The sequence below is a fragment of the Physella acuta genome, unplaced genomic scaffold (genome assembly GCF_028476545.2).
Source record: "Physella acuta isolate Inbredline_101_S28 unplaced genomic scaffold, ASM2847654v3 ptg000841l, whole genome shotgun sequence".
Taxonomy (NCBI): Eukaryota; Metazoa; Mollusca; class Gastropoda; family Physidae; genus Physella; species Physella acuta.
In genome coordinates this window covers 382633-405581 of record NW_026732358.1, presented here as the reverse complement: position 1 = coordinate 405581, position 22949 = coordinate 382633, and the positions used below count along the sequence as shown (strand labels likewise).

General features: G+C 41.1%; 1 protein-coding gene across 1 annotated transcript in view; it reads right to left on the bottom strand.

Annotated features, from left to right (window-relative positions):
- Positions 1-3226: 3226 nt before the first annotated feature.
- Positions 3227-22949, bottom strand: part of LOC131951970 (LIM/homeobox protein Lhx5) — a 110693-nt gene continuing 90970 nt past the window's right edge. The window contains exons 6-7 of the mRNA XM_059314440.1: positions 20022-20183; positions 3227-6050 (exon numbers count right to left, since the gene is read on the bottom strand). Coding sequence (XP_059170423.1) covers positions 5845-6050; positions 20022-20183 — 368 coding nt within the window. The 3' untranslated portion in view covers positions 3227-5844. The remainder of the gene's footprint in view (positions 6051-20021; positions 20184-22949) is intronic.

Here is a 22949-nt window from a genome sequence, read left to right as displayed (position 1 = left end):
CGTTTTTTTTAACCATTTTTTATTTTAAAATTGGATTTTTTTGCTTTTGAAGATGATGGATAAAATAATAATTTTTGGATGTGGGTGGGTGTGGGATGGGTCAGAAGTGTGTGGGTAGGGTCAGGAGGGTGGGGGTGGGGTCAGGAGGGTGGGGTAGGGTTAGAAGGGTGTGGGTGGGGTCAAACCTACCCCACCGGTGATAGAACCACCACCGCTAGAAAGCCGTGACGTCATTGTTAGCGCATGCCTAAGCATTAAATCTCAATATCCGGCCAGGAGAGGGCCGGAGTGTGAAATTAGAAGAATTCCACGGAGGCGAACCTCGGCCCCAGAAAATCAATGTCCTTTTACCCTGCGCATCAGCCATGAAATTAAGTCGCTTAGTTTATAGCCCAACTTCCTTGCCGGCCTTACATTTTCTTTTTCAAATTTCTTTTCCATATTTTCTTGACTGGTCCGTTGTAGTGCTTTGAACAATAAGAAAAGTTGGAAACTTTAAAATATATGTAGGTAACAAACAGATAATATAATAGGAATTTAATTTAACATATTTCTTGTAGACAAATATGAATCCTCGAAACTTATAGTTGAAAGTCAATCACAGAGTCGTTGAAGATCAGAACGCGAAGAGATTTTATTCCGCCGAGCTTATTTTTAAGTTTGAGGACAATAAACATTTAACGTAAATGGAGATTCGGAACTTATTACCACATTCACAACTATATTAATATTTGTCCGCAAGTGTGGTCGAGGAGGTAGAACGCTTGGCTTCTAACCCGAAAGTCTCGAGTTCGATTCTGAGGGAAGTCTCAGGGTCCAGCCATCTCTGTTTCTCATTAGACTCAGGTTAAGGGAAGTAAAGGGTATAATGCTAATCACACTATTACTTCATATACCGTGGTAAAAAAAACACGTGAACTCTACTCCGTCTACCCTATTTACCATTAGGTCCTCAGACGGAACGTTTACAACTTGATCAGAATTGTTATGTACGTTGACGTTTGGAAAATGTTGGTGACTTTGACGTGTAACGTGAAAGTGGGACAGAATGTTGAGGTATTTGTAAGTGTAAGGGTTCATGATACACCATCTGTATTTAGTTTCATGGTGTATTTCTCAATTTAAGACAAGCAGTTGTTTTGTAGTTTGATGAAGTATTTATGAATAACACTTTTGATAACAAACAGTAGTGAGTAGTTTTATAGTGTATTTATAACTACAATATTTCGAGGGTACTTCGTTGAGAGAGGTTGCCAGTCATAAGTTCAGAGTGGGAGGGTGAGAGAGTGCCACATAGAGAACGAAAGAGAGGGAGATACATTGAGGGAGAGAGGGCTACCGTTTGGGCGTAGCCAAAGTGAAAACGAATTATCTTTAAACAAATTCCGTGATGATTTTAATGATTTATATTGTTTAAAAACTTGATAAAGAAGTGCAAGATTTTTTCACTACACTTGTGATAGTTCATTTGTATTAAAATGTTTCATTTTAAGTTGCAAACTTTCCTGGTGAAATATCGATGTAGCACATTTTATTTTAGAGCTGACATAAAACAGGAGCTTACACTTGAGAGTCGTGGAACAATTATTTTGGTGGTGAAACACTTCACATAGTGAGGATGGGGAGGTGTGGTTGTGTACCTATGATCCACATTAAATGAGAGATGTGGATGTGTTCCTATGCTAGACAAAACATACACATTATGGTGTTGATGATATTCCATTTTTCAAACACCTTCTGAAAACGTAGGCGTAAAATCATTTTCTCCTTCTTGCCATTAAATGCAGTGAAAATTTTATATTTTTTATTGGTATACACAAAATATATTTTAACGTTATTAGTAACAAAAGAAAAACAAGACAAATGCTGAATAATTTATTGTAATTTTATTCCAATCACTAAAACGCTCGAAATACACACAATCATTGACCAATCATCAACCAATTACCGACCAATCATGCTTTTTCAAGTACATATATCTAATGAAAACAAAGCACAAATGATTCAAATAGACAGAAGAATGCAAATATTCACTTCGAATTTCCAATCACATACCCGAGAAGACTTTGTCAAAGTAACATATTTTACACACTTACATTTGGGTCAGGTTTATTCAATAAATTATAGGACAAAATTAATTGATTAAAAAAAAGTATTTAATCGACATCAGTAATGATTGTTCGTTCATATTTTTTTTAAATGACAGGCGACATATATAAGTTAAGATCAAAGTATAGTTCTAAAATAAATTGTTTTCGCTGTATTGTACAGTAGCAACACTAATCAAAATATTTTTTTAAGGTTCTGTAGTTCGGCAAATTGTTAAAAGAAAACTGAAAGGATTATAGTTTGAAGGCAAGAACTGTTGATTTAAATTATCTGAAATTTTACCAGTTTTTGTTGTCTGTGCCGGTCTACAAACTTCTACCACAATCGAGGCTAACGCACAGTATCTAGAGAACTAGGGCAAATCTTCACGCTCATCATCGAACTCTTTGATAGCCTAGCGATACCTTCACTACACATAAACTACTGTCACTACCATAAAACTAACACCAGACCGTCATTACCACAAAACTAACACCAAACCATCACTACCACAAAAATACCGCCACACCATCACTACCACAAAACTAACTGTTGCCTCCACCACCAGACCTCTATTCAAACAACGAATAGCCCAATACAGCTAGAGAAACAACCACTACCACAATACTACCACACAACTAACACTAGCCCATAACAACCATAAAACTATCCGTAGCACACCAATACAACAACCACTACCACAACATTACAACCATCTTTTCCATTCTACCAGAACTACCAGAACTACCAGAACTATAACGCTAGCAGTAACTCAACGTAAACTGACCCACAGGTCACCATTGCAGACCTAGTAGAATGACCTAGCAGACTAACCAACATGACTTTAACAGACTGACCTATCGAATGACCTAGCTGGCTGACAAAGCAGAATTGACCCATCGAACTTATCTGAATGTAGAGACTCTCGTAAAATGACGAAGAAAAATAAAGGAAAGATAATGGACTTATTTGAAGAGCAAGTAAAACTGAAGTCTTATTTAAGTAAAACTAACATTGAACACATGTTTTGCCATTTGTTTGCTAATTTAATTAAAAATTTAAAAAATATTACATCATGTGAAAATAAATATTTTATTCTTGCTAATAGTTAGCAGTATGCTATAAATATTTCCTTACTCTGTAACGTAAAATAAACATTTTTAATTTTCAAAAAATTGTGTATATAAACTATATGTTGTTTTTAATCTTGTAATCTTTGACTTTATGAATTCATTCAATTATTTCTAAGCTGCCTGATTACTAACAGCAGCTGATTTGTAAAATTGATTCCTTTGTAAAACACATATCTAAGCAAATTAAAAAAATCTAATTAAATCTTGAATGGACTTATCGATCGTCGGTATCGTTTTAATTAGTTTTGTGTAATTAAAGGATGTGAAACTATGTTGTTGTTTTTTATTCAACATTTTTGGGAAGTTCTAACATTTATAAGTTTAGCAGCTGTGTTGCTTTTTTTTTAATCATAAATTCAAGACATATACTAGGCTATTTAAACTTCCTAGATTTATATTGAAAACAATTTCTACTAAACATCGGCAAGTGAAAATACAGTAGTTATATGGAGTTGTGTTGCTAGTATAAGCTCGCTCTAGGTAGTAGTTGAGTTGCGTTGCTGGTATGAGCGCCCCCTAAACCCTAACCAAAAGGAACACTATTTGAACCCAAGTAACAGGGTAGGAACACAGACTTTGAAAACATGCGAGCCTCCGAGAGATACACCAAATAAATATTAAATAGTGTGGAAAAAATCCGGCAGAAAAAGCCAAAAATATTAAAACCTTTTACCAAATTTGAAAACAAGTTGTTATAAAAGAACGGGAAAGAGAATGCGAGTAATGGAGGAAATAAAATGACGACTGTAAAAATATATTATGCCATGAACGCTGTAAGATAGAACACGTTTTTAAATTGTGTTCAAAAATCATGAAAAATATCATCTTTAAAACATTTTTTTTTTATTATGACAATTTAGATTTGACTAAAACGCATGATTTTATTATGACATTGATTTTGACTTCAAAAGAAAGCAATAAATTGAGTATGATTCATCACTGAAAGTATCCAGTTACTCGACAATCGTACCTTTTCACACACTTCATCTCTGGCGTGTAAGAAAAGAATTTTGGACAGACAACTCTCCACACTGCCACCGAATCTTAACCCCGCCAAGGTATCTGGCGTTATTTATATTTTAACAAAAAATAAATCTTTGGTTTCTTGACGCAATAAGTTTACCATCTCATTTATCATGACATCACATAAATAATTAATTATGTCTCATTAAAAACATTGAATACAATGATACGATAACGAAAATAGGGGCGCTGCTACTGTCGCAGGAAGCGCTAAATGATATGAACGACGATGCTCGTAGCAAAGTTGTCGGCTGTATGTACAATACTTAACATCGAACATTCTCGAAATTTGCAAAAAACTAAACACATTAAAACCACGAGTTTGTCTTACAGCTTTACCCCCAAACACGTCATTATGTTACATTACACAGGTTCATTAATTAATTAATTAATTCAATAAATTATTATTTAAAAAAAAATAATCGCTAGCCTCAGCGAAGAGGTATTTGAAAAATAAAACAATTTGTCACAAATTCTCAAGTTCTTATGTAACCGACAAAAACATATTTCATGTCACATAATGTCAATTTATGACGTAGTGACATATGAAGAAGAGAAATCTTATATTATACTGTACATGATATTCAAGGTAAATTCAAATGACTAAACTGTTACATCGATCTCCCGGGCAATAAAATCAATCACCAAGTCGATAAAAAAATCATAAAAGAAAGTCCTACTTTCGCTAGAATCTGGGAAATACATCCATGCTGTTCAACGATTGTCGTACTTTATTGTTATTTGTCATTCACGCTGTTTTTAAATTTCAGCCAAGCTGTTTCTCGAGTGTCATTTAAGCTCTTATCTAAATGTCATTTAGAATCCATTTTAAATGTCATTCAAAAAGTTTTATTCCAAATATCACGTGACCAGTTCTGTAAACTGATATACAAGATGTCGTTATTATACAATCCACGGGCGAGCTTGATTGGTTGAATCGATCACGTGTCTCCCGTCGACAAGTCCGGACGACCAAGTAAACTGTAGATGTATCGTCTGGCCAGTAGCTGAATAAATAATCACCAGTTAAAGATGGCTTCCTACAACCTTAGCGCATGCGCGGTGTTTGACACCCACCGTTTAGGTTTACGACCAGGGGCATTAATTTGAATTGTATATGTCTGATGATCGCCCCTTTTCCTTGCGTCAAATTGTAAGCTTGACAATTTAACTCAAAATGAAAGCGATATTCAAATTTCTCCTGAACGATAAGTTTCAACACAATACATGGGAGATAATCGTTTATTTCTAGTGGCTGAAACTTGCATCTTTAGTGATTGTCTTGTTAGCTTGGGAATAGAATTCTGAATATCTCTGAAAGCAGGATCCGGTTAATATATTAAATGTGCACGGAACACATTGGCTAAGTTGTATCCTCAAAGTTTGGTCTACTGGTATACATGAGATGCCAGCGTACACAATGGGACAAGAGAACAGGCCAGCCTTGAAATGTTGGGGTTTGGTTGGTGATTTGTTGAAGTTGGGGAAGAGACAAGATCCATACGAGATTAGGTGAAGGTAGAGACATCACGTGAAAGCTCAGGAGCTCACGTGAAGGCTAATGACCTCACGATTACGGCGCATGCCCCATGGTTAATTGTCACCAAACCTCTGACGTCATTTCTGGTAGCTGTTGGTGGTGCGGGTGGTGTGGGTGATGGTGCGCGAGGGATGGCGAGAGAGAGGGGTTGAAGTGGTGGCCCATGTTTCGGGGCATGCCGAACGGCTCGTGGGGCCCCATGGGTTCTGGGGTGGAGGAGGGAGGCATCATATCCCCGGGCAGGAACTGTCCGTCTGGTCCTATGCCTGGGAAAATAAGAAACGAAATCAAACATTTTAGTTTTAGGGATGGGAGGCATTAAGCTACAAGTACTAAAATAAGAAACGGGAAAACCCCAATCAAGCTATAGGAGGCATTAAGCTACAGATACTAAAATAAGAAACGAAATCAAACATTTTAGTTTTAGGGATGGGAGGCATCAAACTACCGGTACTAAAATAAGAAACGGGAAATCTACATCTAGTGATGGAAAAAATAAAAAAAAACAGATACTAGAATAACATCGATATTAAAAACATCTATATTGACTTTTATCATGAACAAACTAACAAAATACATTGTGGTAGTTTTACTCACAATGTGATGACTTTTTATTTTGTAATAATTAAGAGAGATGATATCTGGAGTTTAAAAATCGAATAAATTTAAATCAATGTTGCTTAACATAATTGTTCAGGTTTTGATAAAATAAAATGCAGTATTTTGATATGTGGATTTCTGTGGACATTTCTTTGACGTAGACTTTGTCTAATTTCATCAATAGTTTTCATTTGTCGAAGTTTTGTTGATGAGAACATATGTATATTTAGACACCTATCAGGCAAGGATATGCACGGGCCACAGGTTTAGTGGTGTGAGTGCCACGGGAAGTGGCGATGTGAACGCATGCAGGAAATGTCTGGCAGCGCGAGAGATGGACAAGTGTCAAGAATGACCCGGGGCTGACCACAACAGGCGCAGACGTGAGTTGTCAAGTTGATGTCTGATGCACGGTCCTAACGGCGTGCTTGAGGGTACACGGGCGAGCACGTGAGTGACGCGTCAGCTGAGAGGGTGGGGGTGTGGGGTAGGTGGTGGTATGGAGTTTGTTCAAAACTTTAAAATGGTGCGTAAGTTTTAAAGTCAACAAGTTCTGGGTAGGGTGGATTGAGGTACGGACTTGGTTCAAAACTTTAAAATGGTGTGTACGTTTGAACATCAACAAGTTCTGTCAGTTAATGTTAGAACTACAGAAAGAACAAACGGATATGGTTCTGTTAGAATTAGGTTCAAGAGAGATAAACGACGCACACGTTTTGTTGTGAGTGAACAACCAGTACAAACATCTTGTTCAAGTTCTTCACTTGTAGCTAAACAACAAAGACTTTAATTACCGCAGAGGAGAAAGTTGTTTTTATATCTTAGTTCTGGCTATTTAAATGTGGACTATGTCTTGTGTCAACATACACAGGGATTCTTGGGATAAGTTGTGGCTGTCAAAAACATTCTGGGACTTGTTTGAAACTTGTGTGCAGTCATGCGGAGACTTCACGTGTCGCGTGAATGTCATAGGGTAAAAAGTCATAATCTGACTGACATCGCTATTTAATAAATCATCACGGTGACTTTTTTTATTTCTATGTTGGGCATGTATGTGTATATGTATTTCGGTGAGGGGATGTGATGTGAAAGTGTGAGTATGTTGGGAGGGGGGGAGGGGGGAGAGTGTGATGAGAGGGGGAGAGTGAGGGTAACGCTAGGAATTCTGAGCACCAAAGACACGGGGTGTGAGCTGTACGATCCAAACCGTCCTTGACCTACGTAACTCGCAGGCTTACATACACCAGCACGCGCATGCGTCACTCACACTCCGGTGCCCCTGGGTGCCGGAGAATTCCGGATGTGGCTCCCAACACATGCTCGCATGTGTCTGTGAGACGTCACGCTTGAGTTAAGACTCGTCTATGTTGAGCTAAAGTTACTCTGTGTGCATGCACACTTGGAGATCTATACTAATCAAGGGGACCAACTATTCTCTTTCCAGACGCCATCAGCTGCCCATTGTGTAAGAAACCAGCACAACAATTATTAAAAAAATCAAAAGGATTTTTCAACTCCCCCCCCCCACTCCAATTAAAGTTCAACTAAAAAATGTATAACGAAACCGAAATTTCGAAGATTTCTTCAACACTCAAACTCCACACAGACACCACGAGAAGACTTAAAGAGAACTTCCCCGTAGGTCGCGCCCCACACCCTCCAGCCTAAACGACGCGCCCTCCCCGCCTGCACCTAATCTCCCAGCCATCGCACACCTCGCTAGGCCTGACCGCCCCTTTCGCTTCCAGTTAACTCTGATCAAGGTCCTCACTACTCGGCGCCTAGGGAACTCCGACTAGCACGCGGGCGGCTTTTCAGAGATGTGTCAAAACTGGTTAGTGTCACACCCCACTCCAGAATCTACATAAAAACACAGACACCCCACTCCAGAATCTACATAAAAACACAGACACCCCACTCTACAATCTACATAAAAACACAGACACCCCACTCCAGAATCTACATAAAAACACAGACACCCCACTCCAGAATCTACATAAAAACACAGACACCCCACTACACAATCTACATAAAAACACAGACACCCCACTACACAATCTACATAAAAACACAGACACCCCACTACACAATCTACAGTCTACAAAACACCAGACACCTCACTAAACAATCTACATAAAAACACCCGACACCCCACTCAACAAAACAAAAGACACCCCACTCCACAAAACACCAGACACCCCACTCCACAAAACACCAGACACCCCACTCCATAAAACACTAACCACCCCACTCCACTAAAGATACCCTCTAATGTACATGAAAATTTCAGATGGCAAAAATTAGAATAGTAAGCTAAACGAACGTCAGATATACAGATGAACACGAAGGAATCTTTCTTCCAACTGTAGATGTTGTTTTTCTTCTAGAGTATTCTTTATGTCAAGATCTTCATGAGTCTACAGATCCAACCACATTCGATCACCAACCAAAAGCATAAAGAGCTCACAAGAATCAAATATAAAGATATGCTGTATTGTACAAATAGTAACGCCCCATGAAGGTTCAATCCTGTATCTTTCACTTATAACAGAAACAGCAGTTGATTTGGTTGATGCAACCTAATATTATCTAAACCATGTTTTACCAATACTTACGTGAACACCCCAAGTCGTTTTAATAACCCGCGTATTATAAAACCTAACCAAAACTTTCCAATCTTGATTTACTAAAACTTAAACCACCTTGTGACCAAGTTTTATTAACCTTAAACCTAACACTAATTCCCCTTTTTAACCATGCATTATGAACCCTATGACCATATTTTACTAATCCTAACCCTCAACTCATCTTTATGGCCATGTTGCTTGAGTTATCTCACCCACCTCCCGCCGATTCTAAACCCTAGCAGACGACCGATACATCCATGGCTCTCTGTGCCCGTCCAGGGGCACATGAGTACAGCCTAAAATTACAACCCCCGCCTCAAAGAAAAACGTGAGTAGCTAGCTCGAGTTTCATTAGGGTCTGGCTTCAAAGTTCTAGTGCAAGTCTCTAGGAGGTCCGTGCTTCTTGGCTCTAACTCTGTTTGTTTACATTCTTACCAATTTACATCTTCCTCGCTGTCCACATTGAACAAACGCCTAGTAAATTAATGACCTCAGAAAATATCTTTTAACAAAATCACACAGGGCTGGAGGATGAATAGAACCAATCTAAGATCAAAAACAGTTCGGACATTGTTCTATCCCGGCCCGGGGGTCGCGACCTCTGCCGCACCGGTAAGACAGTTTACGCAACAAAAGTGGGAAATAATCCACCTCTTCAGGTGAGATTGCACATTATGGAACTTCGCACCCAGAATTCTCTGCGCGAGTAAGTTTGTTTCCAGCTTGTACCTGTTGCGTAAACGAAACGAAATTGAAAAAGTAAATAGAGAGAAGTGTATTTGTATACGTTAAGGGCAGGGGCGGGGTAGTAGGATCAATCAGTATTGGGTAATGGATAGGAGGCACGGGTTCAGATCTCAAATACCGTTTGTATTGGTATTGATGCACATGTTCATACTTGAACTGAGGATGATGTTGATGTTTGTGTAGATGTTGGTGTTGAAGGTTGTATTCATGCTGCGGCTGGTATTGATGCTTGTTTAAAGACTGATAGTTTAGCGTATGGTTGTATTTGCGATGATACAGATGTTGATACGGGTGATGATGCTGTTGCTTACGATGATGGTAATGCGCTAAATATGAAAATAACAAGACATTTCTCTCAATTGTTTCCTATCTCAAACTCTTCTTCTTGATGTCATTGTAATACCTTTATAGACACGCGTTGTCTTAGTATCGCCTGACGTTCACGGTTTCTACAATGTAAAAGTTCATTTACTCAACTCGCTGACAATGCTGCAGCTTTACACTATAAAACGGTTTGGTATTTTTCGTTTTATTTTTTTAATACCACAGCTCAGCCTGTCTCTCAGGTATATACCACGTGACGCCCGTGTTGTCAACACGCGTAACACAACCATCAAAGAGGATCTCCCCTCCCTTTTATCTGCCGGCACCCCACGGCGAGGAGCAGAAACTCAAGACGGCTCGTCTTTAGAGGGGGACGAGGGTATAAAGATGAGCTCACCATCCAGCTCGCGTCACCGTCACACCGAGCCTCTCTCGGCCCCGAGAGCCGTCAGGGGCCATCCAGAGCCATGGAAATCTCAGAGCCGGTTTTTGCTTTGCTCCCAGACTCCCGTATCACGTTACATCCCCGTCTGCGCGGCACTCGATCCGGCTGACCGGTTCACAAAATGAGTTTGACAGCTGCCCGGCAGGGGAACCGGCAGGGTGAGGCGGAAGCCGGCACCGGTCTCACTACACGACCGGAAGCGCATGGCCGGATCTTACAGAAACAGTCATCGATTGGTCGAAGCGAGATGGGAGATCTGGACTAGGAGAGTTAAGGGCAATGAGAAATCTGGACTATGGGATTGCTGGACAATGAGAAATCTGGACTATGGGATTTCTGGACAATGGGAGATCTGGACTATGGGATTTCTGGACAATGGGAAATCTGGACTATGGGTTTTCAGAACAATGAGAAATCTGGACAAAGGGATTTCTGAACAATGAGAAATCTGGACTATGGGATTTCTGGACAATGAGAAATCTGGACTATGGGTTTTCTGGACAATGAGAAATCTGGACTATGGGATTTCTGGACAATGAGAAATCTGGACAAAGGGATTTCTGAACAATGAGAAATCTGAACTATGGGATTTCTGGACAATGAGAAATCTGGACTATGGGATTTCTGGACAATGAGAAATCTGGACAAAGGGATTTCTGGACAATGAGAAATCTGGACTATGGGATTTCTGGACAATGAGAAATCTGGACTACGGGATTTCTGGACAGTGTTAAATCTGGATTATGGGATTACTGGACAATGGGAAATCTGGACCAAGAGAGTGTATACATATGGCTGTATAACAGTTATAGAAATGAAAAAAAAACATTTAAATAGTGCCAGCGAACGGAATATGTTTTTATTTGATTTTGTTTATAAGGCTATACAGACCGTATGCGTCCGCCACAGAAGTTGACTGCGCTTTGTCTCATGGACTGTGGTCTATGAAATAATAGTAGCTAAACTTTGATGTAGTTGTTGGAAGACAGCTAGTGCTGAGGTGACGAATGCACGGCTCACAGACTTCCTGCTCATTTACCTCCACGGTGCCGGCGCTCGCACGTGCTTATGCGCGTGAAGGTAATTACAGTTTGAAGAGGTTCTTTCGTGAGTGGCGAAGTTTAAAACTCCGGGTTCGAATCACAGTTTTACCTTTTTTTTTGTATTTTTCTGGAGGGGTGAGTAGAGTCGGGGTTCGAATCATACTTAACATTTTTGTGTGGCCTGTAGGTGAGTACCCCTGGGGTTAGTGAGGGTACGTGCGAGGATTGATAGGACTCTGGAGGCAGCAGGCGTCTAGGCGTAGAGTGCCACGTCATGTTTGTCTAACGCTCGCGACAAAAATTCTCGTAAATTAAGAAATTTATTGCGGTAAAGTCGCGCAGCCTGTGAGGAACTAGTCTAGCACTAACATTCTAACGGCAACAGTTTGTGAAGTATTGGATTCTAATAGTGTGGTGTGTAGGGCTTGATCAGTAGTAAAACTACGGAATTTTTAAGTAGGGCTAGATCAGTAGTAAAACTACGGAATTTTTAAGTAGGGCTAGGTCAGTAGTAAAACTACGGAATTTTTAAGTAGGGCTAGATCAGTAGTAAAACTACGGAATTTTTAAATAGGGCTAGATAAGTAGTAAAACTACGGAATTTTTAAGTATACATAGCACGTAGGTTTTAAAGGGGTGGTCGGCACTAGAGGGGGGTGTTTTCTTTCTTACTAAAGTACACACGGTAGAATACGTTTAAGCCAGGGGTCCCCAAACTTTTCAGTCCGATTACCGCATTAACTATCAAATTTCACTTCGAGGGCCAGTTTCTTCCAGGCATGTCTTTGATTTTTCTGGACAAAGTTGCTCAGCCATCCCCAACAAACGTTTTTTCCGTGGACAAAAAAAAATCCGCGGGCCGGATGAGAGGACATCGCGGGCCGCATCCGGCCCGCGGGCCGTAGTTTGGAGACCCCTGGTTTAAGCCAATGTTCTATATTCAGGCACAAATATGTTAGTCATAATGAAATTGGTCATTCTTGTGCGAGTTTTAGGCTACACAACACACACACACACATATTTAGAATAGGTTTGTGAGAGTTCCCAACATTGGAGGGTATAAAAAAGTCGTACCTCACTCACGGAGTCATTCAGACGTGGGTGATGTACATAGAGCGTAAAATTCAAGCGCGCGTTGTCATGGTGCATGCCGGGACCACCGCCATTCCTGGCACGGTTCAAATCTCATTCGGCGAAGTATGGGGTAGGAGGTGATGGTAGAGAGGGGATGTGACGAGGTGGTGGGGGTACGGGGAAAGTTGTCGTGAGAGAGGATGAGGGGAGGATGTGACGAGGTTGGCGAATGTGAAGTGGATAGGATGTGGCGGGGAGTATTGGATGGAAGAGGATATGACTGTGGATTATGTAACATAAACGTTTTGACTCTCGCTGTATGCGTCAAGATTATACGTTGTGTATATAACTCTGTCACTTTTGGGGTTGATAGCTGTGGTATTATATGAGGAGAGTCATACCTGGCTGTAATCTCCGTAATGTTTGTGTGTGTGTATGTCGGTGCGCCTAGCAGACTCGTGGCACGGGACTTGAACTCGAGCTTTGTGGTTTGTAATCGCGTGCTCTACGACTCGGTCACACCGTTACCCATCCACTTCTTGAATAATCAGAAAACCCATTTACAGATATCCGCGGAGAAAACCAGATATCCGCGAAGAAAACTATAAACTGATAAGTTTTGATGGAGGACGCCGTGTGTTGCAGCGTACACCCCGGTACCTTCCAGCGGAGCAGGAATCTCAAGCACTTGGCCCAACACGACAACCCCGGCCACCAGGGTCTTAAGAGGGTCAGCCAGGGCGTAGCTCTTCAACTGCTGGGGGAGGGGGGGTCGCAGTTACAGCGGTTTATGCTACAAACTTGTGGGAAAACAACACGCACAGCGACCATTGAACTAGAAGCCACGAACCCGCGATCTCTTTCAAGGTCTATTTTGTAGTTGAAGGGGAGACCATTCAGAAAAAGAAACATTCGGTTGTTACCTCCCCTGGTGCTTTGATAGCACCTCGAACAAATGTCCGCCATTGTGTGGTGGAGGGAGGGTTCGGCGCGAGATCTCGCGAGACTTTAACGCAACGCCCGGTCTTTGATATGAGACATCAAACTCTTTGATACAAGACTTACCACCCCCCACTGGTACAAGACTTACCACCCCCATTCTTTGATAACGAACGCTTCTGTTTGAAACAATAGGTTTATTCTTGTTATGTGTAGAACTAATTTTTTACTCCCTCTCTCGTGTGTGGTCAGTGCCGGTGAGTGCAAGGGTCAGTACCAAGTGGAACCGGTTGAAACACCGAGCAGTTCCCCCACCCTCGGGACCAGGTTCTAGATCCCGTGGGTGTCCGTCGGACTTGTCCATCCACGGGTTAGCTAGCGCGGTTTTCCTCTACATCAGATGTATTGATATATCTACCCCCACTTATTCTTAAAGTAACTTCACCCGTTATTTCTATTGTAGTAACCTACATGTTTAAATACATTGCCCTCCCCCCCCCCCCCATGACTGTACACCCCTACGGTGTTAGTTGAGGGGTTATGAAGACAAGACTTACTCATGTTACTTTTTGAAGTAATGAAAATATGTTTTTAATCAAGGTTTTAAAGTTTGATTTAATGTTTGACACATTTGAGATACTGTTTAAACATTTTTTTTTTAAATCAAACAGCACTATTTGAAAATAAATCTTGTGTTAAAAGTTAACATATAAAAAAATTGAAAAGGAAATAAGCATGGAATTCTGTCTTCTTCTTTTACATTTCGTGCCCAAGACACGTGAAGCAGATGAAGCAGAGTTCATCTGAATAAAGCATGGTTATCGTTAAGCTCATCCGCCATAATTTATCAAACGTGAGTTGGGTACGCCACACCGACTCCATCCCGAGATCCGAACTCGAGACTTTAGGATTTGTAGTCTTCAGCTCCAAAATTCGACCACGCCGATCGATATGATTGTATATGTTCAGACCACTTTTTAAAATGTTGTGACTCAAACAGTGTAGACTTTAAAATTGTTATGACTAAAACAGTGTAGGCTTTAAAATTGTTGTGACTCAGTGTAGAGTAGATAGATTGGTTTTGTCAGGAGATCGAGGTGTTGGGGCACGGGATGGATAGGCTGGATGAGCAGAAATGACGTGTATTCTCGGGGGTCACGTGACCCCAGTGGTCGTGTGAGCAAGGGGGTCGGGACACGCACGTAGCGGCAAGCAGACGTCACACATGCAAATCAGTCCGCGGCCCGCTGGTGACAGGGGGAGTGACGCACGCGCCCCGGTGACGCCCCGACACCCGATCCACACGCACACCCCCACGGGCGGGCGGGAGTTGAGCCCGCCGGTAACCGGATTAGAAAACAGTTTCTACTGAAAATATCGAAATCTATTTTGATGTCACATTTTTAGTACAAAAAGGTGGCGGTTATAAAATACAGATGTTGCTTTAAAAAAAAAACAACAAAAAATAGAAAACGGTCTTTAAAGTTGCTTCACTTTTTATTGGTCTTGTGTAAGCAATCTCATAAGATCGAATCTTTAACAAACGAATATATTCGGACAAAATCAGCATGATGCTCTTAATTACGCCTAATTAGATGTTTGAAATGTTTAACAACTGCAATTTAGTAGCCAGCGAAGTAAATCGTATGGGCATTTAATTAAGAACGCATTAAGCCAGTCGAAAAATTACTAAAATTTATTTTAAATCTACAATAATATTTATATACAAGCGCGAAGCCCACACGCACACACATGTATATATATTTAAATTATATATATATATATATATATATATATATATATATATATATATATATATATATATATATATATATATATATATATATATATAACACGTAAATACATTATACAACTTTTTAAGGATATTAACGATTGCCTTTATTACCGGTAGTTCAGGAATTAAAAGCCCCTCTAAGCTATTCTCTAAAAGAACAATGGCTCTGTGATCTAACTTCCCCTAGCTCGCCCATTCTATTCTCAACGATGTCCTATTGTCGCCGCTCCCCATTCAGATCTGATGGAGCACTGAGCGCATGTTTTGTTTGCAGGCGACATTCGCCACTTGCGCCTCTTCGCCTCAGTGCCTGGCGACTCCAGGCCTGCAAGCTGTTACTCTCTGCGCATGTGACCATTGACATGCGCACTGATACCGGATAGGGCAACAGTTTTCCTGCATTGTGTCCCTTGAACAACATGAGTCCTTTGTTTTTCGGTTCACGCTCCATGTTTTCACGCGAGTCCCGTGATTGTAAATGTCCCAGGCTGCACGTGCATCAGTGGTTGGGGGCCGGCGTGAGCTAATAGGAGGTAGACGTGTACGCTGTTTGTATTCAGACACCTGACAACAGAAGCGGTACGGCTAGCATAGGCGTCTGACAACTGAGGCGGTACGACTAACATAGGCGTCTGACAACTGAGGCGGTACGACTAGCATAGGCGTCTGACAACTGAGGCGATACGACTAGCATAGGCGTCTGACAACTGAGGTCATACGACTAACATAGGCGTCTGACCAACAGGGAAGTTAAATGACGATCGATGGTTGTCAAAGGCAGATAGGGGATCGCAACATGCTTTTTGTGGAGGCACTTCATAGTTGTGATGTTTATGTGATTGTTGAAACTGTTGTATATTTGGTAGCACCCGTACAATGCAGGAAACGCTTTTGAAACAGGGTATTAAATTTAAGAAGTATGGGTTTCGTAGTTAAGGTAACAAGAGGGCTGAGTAGTCGGGCAAAATGGGGTTTGTCGGGCTAAATGGGTTCAATAGGACAATGAGGGTCTGCTGGGTAGTAATAGTATGCTGTCAAATTGGGATCTTCTAGCTAATATCCACTACTTGACTTTAAACACCAAATCTCAAAAACAGCTGAACGACATCCAGACATAAAATAACACCTGAAGTGTTATTATGACGGTCATTACCATTTGTCTTCGTCTAATTACTGCTAATATCCCGCAAGTCTTGAAAGTTTTTTTTCTCTCCACTGGACCTGCATCTCATTATGAACACCCCCCCCCCACCCCCAACACAACGTGGACCCCTCCTTGTCCACCCCCAGCGTCGTGACCTTTATCGAAGTCACGTTGTCAAGACACTGTGAGGGGTGGGGTGGTGGGGGGAGGGGCGCTTGTCGACAGACGCTATTTTAACCCTTTTCGATTAACAGGGCTTCTGAGAAGGTCCGTGGATCGATTCTTTTCTAATTGAGTAGGAAGCGAATGATAACAAAAAATGTGATGGGGGAGGTGGGGGATGGAGGGAGAGATTTGGGCGATTTAGGGCTCTGGATAAACGAGAAGATTTATCTCCACATCGCCATTCTCCTCGTTTTTATGTTGGGCTTCATTTGGGAGTAGAAGTTGTACGCGCATAGTACTTTTACGAATAGAATATATGAACATATAGGCCTACATAATAAATGTTTCAAAACATGGAGCTGAAAAACTAAACATAATGTGAACACATACTTAATAAACGTAAACAATTCATAAGCACACATATACTAGATACAACCACTTAGTTAAAACGCAGATAAAACCTTACATAAGAACTCACAGACTAATTAAAATTTCAAAACACAGATACCATAATATGAGTATAAATCTGATACATTTTCGAAATTATTAACTTTTTTTAAAAACTTTTTGTCAAAAGTGTTTTTATTTAAACTTGGTGAACGCGACTCAAATTTGTAAATGAAAGCGACACCAGTGAAAACAGGGACATCTTTTACCAAAATCTATGACGGCTGAATGGTTGTGGTGTTATGTATATATGGGATGGACGCTATTGACCGACGATGCGCTACCCATCAATACCATAGGAAAGTTTTAAAGATGTCTAGTTCGACGTTTCAACAACTTTGATCGACATTTTAGCTCCAGTTTAAACAGGAAGTAATGCAGCTGAAAGATTTGAAAACCGGAGCTTAAGCTCAATTCATATATAAACAGCTCCGTCGTCTCATAGAGTACACGGCATGTGAGCTTAGATCTATAAATAGCCACCATCCAACATCCGTCGCAAGTCTCGTGGGGTTTAAACCCTCGTGAATAAATCCCGAAAACCTGAGCTAAACTCAACCCTAAAAACTCGCGCGGAACGGAAGCTTTAGCACCTTCTTACAACTTTTTAGGGCAGTTTTCTATTTTTAGCATCGCGGGCTAGGAAGAGGGGCTCAAGAAGGTGCCCTATAGAAAACGATTTTCAGAAGGAAGGGATTGTGGGATTGTGAGCAGGGGGAGAGAAGCGGCTGGTAATCGACAAATGATTATAAAACTTAAACTGTCACAGCACCGCAGTTCGGGCTAGCTGCAGCCCGCCTGACAGGACGGCCCCCAAAATCGATGTCCCCCGGCCCCCAGGGGCAGAACTCGAGATGCCGGGCACTCGCTGGAATAACTCCCCCCCCCCCCCCCCTGCCCCGCGACTGATAGACGATCTGGAATCTTTAGGCTCTACGGGAATCCCCGTCCCAGCCGTAGGGAGTGATGGGGGAGGGGTGGGAGCCTAGGCTGGGTTCTAGACTAAATCTTGTACAGCTCCCAACCCCCTTTCACCCCCTCCCACCCCCACCCCCCTCAGATGACATCGTCCCCCATTCCAATGCAAATATATATTTTTTTTAAATACTTTTTTTTCTTTCCGGGAAAATAAAGTCCGTCTGTTCCAGAGATTTCCAATACATTCTATTTTAGAGCCTATGTTTATCTAAAAATCCGGATTTTCTCTAAGACTTTTAGAAAATATCGCAGCAAAATGTCACAGGAATTTGTTTCAGTAGCCTAGTTTCAGATAAACAATTTAAAGCTAGTTTATATTTCGCATTTGTAAAACAAACAGAAAAGACCACTTTAAATTTCAGAATAGTGGTAGTCAATTTCCCACTGAATGTGTATTGTATTTGTAATAATTTGTATGTATCGGTGGTCGAAATGGAAGACAAATACACCAGGATCTTATTCCACTGGTCCGTGACATTAGTAATTAAAGCTAATTTAAGATAATGAAAATTTAAACAACCCCAGCGGTAACGACGATTGGTTGAGGAATTGTTTATATAGCGACACCTAGCGGAAAATTCTTTCTTTGTTAATATTAGTTAGTTAAGTACTAAATATTGGATGGAGATGGATGTAATACGACCTAATGAGAGAAACCCGGATGTAGCGACAAGCATGGCGGCTCAGCAGGAAGTCCCTTATCGTTGTTTTGATTTTTTTGTGCATGATGTTGACTAAAATACTTGTTAATTAATTACAATCCCATACGGGTAGAAATAAAAACAAAATTAAAGTAAAAACTCTTTGACTTATTCCATATTAAAATAATATTTTAATAGTAATTCCATATTTATATATGAACACAATACAAATGTAACTCTTGATGAAATTTGTTTTGTCATGAGAAATGACTTTTGATTGTCAGGTTTATGCTACATAAAACTCAACTTTGTCAAAGACTGCATCATTCATACTGGGGTTATTGTTCTTTTCTGTCTATCTGTGAGGGATGTGTGTGTGTGTGTGTGTGTCCGTGGAGGGGGAATCCCATTATAACCCCAACGCCAGGGAATATCAGCGCAGGGGATCTATGCGAGCGGCCATATTTGTGATTTGTGCTTTTAAAAATGGGACGGAAACGCCATCTCGCAAGATGTGGAGTTCCCTCCCCGGGCAGGGGGAGATAAATCGCCAGCCTCACTGGGGTCGGGAGATGTGGGTCCCCGCTCCAGCGGTCATCCCCGGGCTCAGATATGACAGGCTCATCCCCTGCACGGGCCATCAAGAGAAATCACCGCCCTGACTCCCCCACCCCCTCCACGTTTCCTTGGTGGAACTTCAAACTCGGAGGGAACTTTCTCCGGAAGTGGATGACGCCTCTGTTAGATTGTCAAACGTCTGCTGTAAAGAGATATCACCTCCACCTCGCCACCCCCTTCTCTTCCTCTTGCCATAAAACAGTTATCCGTTCATCTTTTCATGGAGATTTCTGGAAGCTGTTCAGTTCCACCGTGATGTTGTCACACTACCCATGTGATAGTGTCACGCTAGTCGCGTGAAATTGTCACACTGGTCGCGTGGCCTTGTCATTACGGTCACGCGACAATACCATAGTGGTCACGTGAACGTGCCACGTTAGCAACGTGATGTCGAATGGTGACACTTTCATGTGTGATGTCAAAACGTGACACTGTCACGCCAACCTGGTGAGTCTGATGTCACGTAAGTACTCTAAAAGCGTGATTTTCAATCACCAAAACGTGAATACAATCACAATCTCGTAATACGGGCTTGGTATTTTAGTTAGTTAACAATAATCTTGATGTAAGATGTCACCGTTCATGATAATCATACGTTGTGGGGAGGGAGGGGTGGCTAAACTACAGGTAAGAAAAGGCGTCATACACACCTAGGTGTCTGCCCGCTGGATGCATGCCCGGCTCCATGTTCAGGGGCGGCGTCCCCTGTGATGGGGGCAGGAAGGTCAGCCCGGGGGGTGGCCCGTCCTGGGGCTGACCCATGAAGAACTCCCCGTAACCTTGGTAACCAGGATAGAAGTCGGCACCGTTATCTGGAGAGAACAAAAACAGAAGCAGGTAATTAATTGTTAAATTCTACTAATAAGAACTATTGATTCTATTGTAAGAACAGATATACACTACTCATATCATTTTTTTTTTAATTTGAACAAAAAAAGATGCTTAGAAAGTGTAGAAGGTGGATGAGAAAAAAATAATCGGAGCAGGTAAGATAAGTTGGTAAAGAGCAAATGTTTTAAGTTTTCAATAAGATTTGAGTTTGTGCACTCAATTAAAGTTAACAATTCGATGAAAAGGTTTTAAGAGCGGAGCGTTTATTTGACACCCCCCACACTTTTAAAAAAAAAAGTTAAAAAAATATCTTAAGCGCTTCATTCCACACACATTAACAATTCTTTTCAACTTTCTTCACACGCTCGCATCACAATTGGTAGTGAAGAGTTTGCCCGAGTTATCGTTCGTTGGTAATGACGTACGGTGAGTGGTCTCCCCCTCGCCCCAGTGCGTCAGCTCCGACCTAGTATAAACATTTGGTCTGTCGATGGTCTTAAAAACTCTAGAGAAGTTGTTTCCCATTAGGTTACAATAGTAGCAACTCAACCTCCCATTTCATGGGGAATATGCCGAATATACACTTTTAAATTAATAAAACATGACTTATAAGCTTTTAGTCATTTCCTTTATATTTTTTTCATAAAGAATAAAAGTATTTGGTCATTTGGGAAAATATATTCAATTAACCTTTCCGTACTGAGACGAAAATCGTTAATCGTGAACTTAGATATTGATGAGGCGTGGGTGTTGGAGTGAGGAGGGGAGGGTTAGGTAAGTACAGGTAAAATATAGAAGTCTGGTCAATATAGAATCAAAGGAGATATTTTTATTTCCATATGCTTAAATTGCAATATATAATCTTTTATATATATATATATATATATATATATATATATATATATATATATATATATATATATATATATATATATATATATATATATATGGGGGTGTATGTGTGTGTAATTAATGCCATTTGTTAAAGAAAACAAACTAGGCTTCAAACTGGGTCCTCTGGTTGTAAGATACGACAGGAAGAAGTCCAAACATAATGTGCCGTATGTGTGTCCTCGTGCCATTTTAGAACATATTTAACATCGATGCCTGACTACTGACAAACATATCAACTGATCGGGGAAACGCGTGAGGCTATATTTAGATCAGTACCTCCGAGTTGTCCCCCGTGGATCGAACCTCCCCCGCTGAGATCGCTGCAGGCTACAGCAGATTGGGCCCGCGGTAACCCTATCGGCCTGTGGTCCGCCGTGGGCCGCTGGGGGCCCCTCTGTGCGCGGCCCTCTGAAGGCGGCTCGTGTTACCTGACCGGTGTTGTCACGTTCACATGTAACTCGCGAGATGTCAACCTCGTCGAAAAATCCTGGCCACTGTAAGCGGGCCTTAACCTCAACCCATACCCCCCCCCCCCCAAAATATTATAGCTGTATCGATAGCGTCATTGAGTGCATATTGTGCCATTTTATATGTACATACATACGTCAATGTATAAACTTCCTTCTACAAACACATTCAGTTACTTATAACGCTATATTTATGTTTGTGGTTCAATTAGAAATAAAGCATACTAGGCATATGCATGAAGGTATACATGCTGAAAACCATCATAGAGACATATGATGACCTGCCTACATCCATAGATACAAAGACCGATACATTCACAGATTTACGCTAACCAAAACATAGAGACATACACACAAATCAACACACAGACTTACACAATACCCACTTACAAATACACACAATAGCAAAATTCAGACATACACCAACCAACATACAAACACACACCAACCAACACACCGACATACACACCAACCAACACACAGACATACACCAACCAACATACAAACACATCAACCAACACACCGACATACACACCAACCAACACACCGACAAACACACCAACCAACACACCGACATACACACCAACCAACACACAGACATACACCAACCAACATACAAACACATCAACCAACACACCGACATACACACCAACCAACATACAAACACACACCAACCAACACACCGACACACAGACAGGTCAAGCACAGACATCCAACTAAGACAGACTTCCACACAGGTGATCCAGAAAACAAACACATCCAAACCAAACTTATTCATAAAAGCCAACACAACCCGACCCTCCCCCACCCCCCTTACCCCAACCCTTAGCTTTATTTTAAACCTGGGATGTTGTCGGTCAACTGCTAACTCAGCCCTCGGCACGTGACGACTTAAAGCAGCCCCCCCCCCACCCCTACTTCCCCGTGGAGAAAATTCTTGGGGCCAAGAGAAAACAAACGCAGACTTTTATTTTTATATGCCAAATCCACACTTTATTTAAATGTATGTGTGTGAAATCCAAACTTTATTTAAGTGTATGTTTGTGAAATCCACACTTTATTTAAGTGTATGTGTGTGATATCCATATTTTATTTAAGTGGATGTGTGAAATCCACATTTTATTTAAGTGTATGTGTGTGAAATACATCCTTTGTGTAAGTTTATTTCACCAACGGAATGTACCGTTATGGATACCCCTGGATAGATCGGTTACTATTGAAGCTTATACGTGAGAATGTGGGTTTAATTCCCACCCCTACTTCAGTCAATATCTCACGCCATTGACCACCAACGTGAATTTGTCTTACGTCATGATAACACCGAGTCGTTACAAGCCAGTCTTGACCAGGAGAAATAACACCCGGTCAAGAGCATGAGTCAGGCCA